This window comes from Apodemus sylvaticus, chromosome 18, assembly GCF_947179515.1.
Source record: "Apodemus sylvaticus chromosome 18, mApoSyl1.1, whole genome shotgun sequence".
Lineage (NCBI taxonomy): Eukaryota > Metazoa > Chordata > Mammalia > Rodentia > Muridae > Apodemus > Apodemus sylvaticus.
In genome coordinates this window covers 19,814,558-19,819,557 of record NC_067489.1, presented here as the reverse complement: position 1 = coordinate 19,819,557, position 5,000 = coordinate 19,814,558, and the positions used below count along the sequence as shown (strand labels likewise).

The 5,000-nt window shown below is 41.4% G+C and overlaps 1 protein-coding gene across 1 annotated transcript in view; it reads right to left on the bottom strand.

Annotated features, from left to right (window-relative positions):
• Positions 1-5,000, bottom strand: part of LOC127668977 (phosphatidylinositol 3,4,5-trisphosphate 3-phosphatase TPTE2-like) — a 79,183-nt gene that overhangs the window by 57,079 nt on the left and 17,104 nt on the right. The window contains exon 8 of the mRNA XM_052162869.1: positions 1,319-1,438. Coding sequence (XP_052018829.1) covers positions 1,319-1,438 — 120 coding nt within the window. The remainder of the gene's footprint in view (positions 1-1,318; positions 1,439-5,000) is intronic.

Genomic DNA, 5,000 nt, shown 5'->3' with positions numbered 1-5,000 from the left:
ACAGACTGAAATACTGACCAAGTAAACTGGCTGGTGTTTCTCCTGCCATCAGAAACACCATCGGTGAGAACTACTATCCAGAAACACTGGGTTCTTAATTTGAAGTCACATGAACAAGCCACCTGGAAAAGCTCTTTAAAGTTCTTTAAAGCATGGGGTGTGGACGGAAGGACGGCTCAGCAGTGAAGAACACTTATTGCTCTTGCAGAGGACCAGGGTCTGATTCCCAGCACCTGCATGGCACCTGAGAACCATCTGCAATTTCAGTCCTAAGGGACCCAATGCCCTGTTGCAGTCTCTGCAAGCACCACTCATGTGTGACACACACACACACACACATACATACACACATACATATGTATACACACACACACACATACATACATACATACATACATACATACATACATACATACATACACAAAGGCAAAACACCCATACATATAAAATAAAAATAAATAATAAAATTAGAGCATGGGGTAATAGGCCCCAGAGCCAGTAACTCAGCGCCTCTCAGGTGGCTCTTGTGTGACTGCTTAGATTCCAACACACAGCACAGTTAGTTGAATATGGGATCGATGTCCCGGGAAGTTGGGGTACCAAGAGAAACCAATTATTTGACATATAATAAACTTACCTCCCCATCTTCATCCCAACACACACAGTTCTTCCTTCTATATTGCCACAGTCAATAAGAGGGTGAGAGTGAGGGAGAAAGCTAAGGGTGAAGAAGAGGGAACTCTCCCAATAGATCCTAATGGTTCGGACTTTAGCAGAGTTTTCTCATTTCTACTACAACTATACTGCCAACCCTTCCTACTGCTGCCTGCCTGTGTTACCTCCTGGCTTCTTGCTGTGTTTGCTGCTCTTTAGACATCTTAATTGGAGTCATTCAAATTATATATATGCTTCAAACTCTCTATAGAATTTTACATATAAGGCATTGGTGGTTGAAACACAAATGGGAATTTATAGATCATTTCATATTGTAAAATTAAAGTTGATTTAAGAGGAGTTGAGCCTGGTTTTTTTCTTTATATATTCTCTTTTATTCATCTAAAGATTCTTAGAGGTATACCTTTAAACGAACCCTAAATGCCAGCATCTTTTAGTTTCAAAGTACATGGAAGCTTTTTTTTTTTTTAAATAAACGTTTCACTTTTAAACCACTTACATGGTATATAACTAGAGATTTCAACATTAAAATAGTAAATAAAACCAGGAAAATTCAAGAACAACAATAACAACAACAACAAAGGAAACAACAACCCAGAAGAAGGAAAGGGGAGTTTTGAGAGGTAAGCTGACTGCTTCGTACCTGGGGATATCTCTGAGAAAGTGTTTGTCATAGAGAGCGTAAATAACGGCCACGAGCACCGTCACGCCGATGACCACAGCGTCTAGGGTGTTCAGTACATCGGAGAAATAATGCTGTCTCCTGGAGTGGGGAGACGGGTGAGGTTTCAGAGCACACATTACAACAAGGTTTCAGAGCACAAGTTACAAGGTTTCAGAGCACAAGTTACAAGGTTTCAGAGTATGAGTTACAAGGTTTCAGAGTATGAGCTACATGGTTTCAGAGCACAAGTTACTCATGAAGGACTCTTATCTTCAGCCCTATTGGCAGTCCCGGGAAGAATTATGTGTGTTGCTCTATATTCTTCTGAGATTCTAACTCACTTACTGGCCCATGGTGCCCACCCTGTCAGCTGCATGTAATTTTGTCCCAAGCACATATGTTATGAAGGTTGGCTGGGGCTGAGGCTTAGCTGTACAGACTTTGAGGATCATCACCCATGCTGGAGTAGAGCTGTTTAGTTACACAGTTGTTCAAGTGGATGATGCTTCTGTAGGCAATGTCGATAAACTCACTAGTTCACCAAAGTAAAAAGGGAATTCCGTCTTAATGCTTAAAATGCCTCGTCAAGACTACTGGACTAAGGGAAAATTACAATATCGATGTTAAAGTTTTCAGTTAGTAAATTTCTATTTATGTCTCTATTGGTATCTTCTAACCTAGTTTTCTTTGAGTTTCATTGCTATGAAGGGACAACATGACCAAGGTAATTCTTATAAAGAAAGACAAACATTCAATTGGGGCTGGTTTAGTTTCAGAAGATTAGTCCATTATCATCACAGAAGGAAGCATGGTGGCTTCCAGGCAGATGTGGGACTGGAAGAAATGAGAGCTCTACATTTTGATCTGAAGGTAGCCAAGAGTTGCTGCACTGGATGTACCTTGAGCTTATATATGAGACCTCAAAGCCCACCCCTTCAACTGCACCACACATACTTTAACAAGGCCACACCTTCTAACAGTGCCATTTCCTGTGGGCCAAGCATTCAAACACATGAGTCTATGGGGGCCAAACCTATTCAAACTAGCATATTCCACTCCTGGCATCCATGGGCTTTTAGCCATAACATAATGCAAAATGCATCTAATTCTACTTCAAAAGCCCCTATAGTCTATCACAGTCTCAATGATGTTTAAAAGTCCAAAGTCCATAAGGATAAATGTTCCACTATGTTCATAGCAGCCCTATTTATAATAGCCAGAAGTTGGAAAGAACCCAGGTATCCCTCAACAGAAGAGTGGATGCAAAAAATGTGGTATATCTACACAATGGAGTACTATTCAGCCATTAGAAACAATGAATTCATGAAATTCTTAGGCAAATGGATGGAGCTGGAGAACATCATACTCAGTGAGGTAACCCAGTTTCAAAAGATCAATCATGGTATGCACTCACTAATAAGTGGATATTAACCTAGAAAACTGGAATACCCAAAACATAATCCACACATCAAATGAGGTACAAGAAGAACAGAGGAGTGGCCCCTTGTTCTGAAAAGACTCAGTGAAGCAGTATAGAGCAAAATCAGAACAGGGGAGTGGGAAGGGTTGGGTGGGAAAACAGGGGGAGAGAAGGGGACTGATGGGACTTTCGGGGAGTGGGGGTCCAGAAAAGGGGAAATCATTTGAAATGTAAATAAATATATCAATAAATTAAAAAAATTAAAAAAGTCCAAAGTCTCTTCTGAGATTCATGCAATCTCTTAACTGCAAGCCCCTATAAAAATCAAAACAAAAACCAGATCACTTACTTCCAACACCACACTGGGCACTGCTACTCCAAAAAGTCATACTGAGGAACTACTGGACCAAAGCAAGCCCAGAAACCAGCAGGGCCAACTCCACACTCTACATCTCCATGTCTGATCCCAGCTGCAGTCATCTTTGTTGACTGCAGCACAATTCTTTCTCCTGGGATGGTTCCAGTCCCTGTTAACAGCTTTCCTTGACAGGTAACCCATGGTTCTGGCATCTCTAACATCTTGGGGTCTCCAAGGCTACTTGAACTTCACAGCTTCTTTTTTCAAAGTCTGAGGTACACACATGATCTTCTCGGCTCCTCCAAAGGGCTTACTTCACTTTTCCAGCTCTGCCCTCTGCAGCACACACTGCTGTAGCACACACAGTTAACCTTGGTTCTGGATGACTCTACTCCACTGCTGCTGCTGTTCTTGGTGATTATCCCATAATATTGACATCTCCAATATGCTGGAGTCTTCCACTGCAAGTAGGCTACACTTTCAGCTTCTCATAGGCTCTGTTCATAGTGTCAAGCCTCAACTTCAGCTGCCACTGAGACTGTACCTTCACCAATGGCCTTTTCTGACCTCTCACAGTGCCAAGCCTCAGCTGAAGTCCATGACTCTTCATGACTTCAAAATGAGCACCACCTGGGTGAGTCTTACACATAACCAAGTTGGGCTGCCAAGATGAGCTACAATCTTGGCTATTTCAGGAACACAGTTTCTTTATGCCCTTAGTAAACACTTTCCAGAATATTTTACCTCAGTGAGGCTGGTTTCTTCTTAACCACTGCTAATTTCTTAGCTCCAGATAACCAACATTAATTGTCCCAGTAACCCATTCTATTCTTGAATCTAAAGCCAGAGCCTTGTGGCCTATGCTGCCAGGTTCTGCTGCTTGCCGGCACTGAAATATGACCCTTTATATTATATTTGTGCCAGCTTTCTGCTTTTCATTGTTTCCTTTACTGCCCAAGCTTGGCTGCCTTAGAACATTCTTTGTGGACTGACTTTGAACTCAGAGATCTGTTTCCTGAGTGCAGGGATTAAAGGCATGTACCACCATACCTTAACCTAAGCTTTTCTTTAATTCCTTTTCATTATAAACATGGCCACTGTTCATTAAGATCTTGATTCAAGGTGTGTTGTCTTCCTGCCTCAAGATCTGGAGCACAGTGTGCCCTCCATCTAGACTTGAGTTCATTTCAGATATAGTCAAGTTGACAACTGAGGATAGCCATCACAATCCATCCCATGTCAACTTGACACACAATTATATCTCCTTATGTCCAAATGAAAACAATAGCCAAGTCATAATAATGCCTAACGTAACTATCCCTCATACAACCACAAACACATAGTAAATTTACTATAGTTGGCAATGTTCCTATTTCAACATCCTTTTCAAAAGCTGGAAGCTTAGCTGTCTGGGACTTTGTCCCATGGTCACCATTCCCTTAATCTGTTTATCTGGTTCAATACAGTATTCAGCTCCAAACTGGTTCTTGGTGCTCCTTCAATACTTGAACCATACATTTTTGTTCACTTCCTTTCTAAGCTTGCTATGCTTGATCAAAACAAAAATGAACCACAGGGCAGAGTCTATGCATAGGCTGCTTTGAGATTTCCTTCCTAAATGCAATTAATCTGAATCTCTTCACTTTAGCCTCAGGCAAACTCTTCAGATAATGGCAAAGAGCAGTTACATCCTTCACCAAAATATCATCAAAATGATTCTATACAATATTCTAAAATTCTTCTTCTCCAAAACCTCTGAGCCAGGGTCCTAGAGTTCAAATCGCCCTCAGCACCAATATTTTCCATATCCTACTAGGATGGCCCATCAAGCCCCACTTAAAGCATTCCACTGCTTTCCAAATCCAAAGTCCCCAAATCCACAT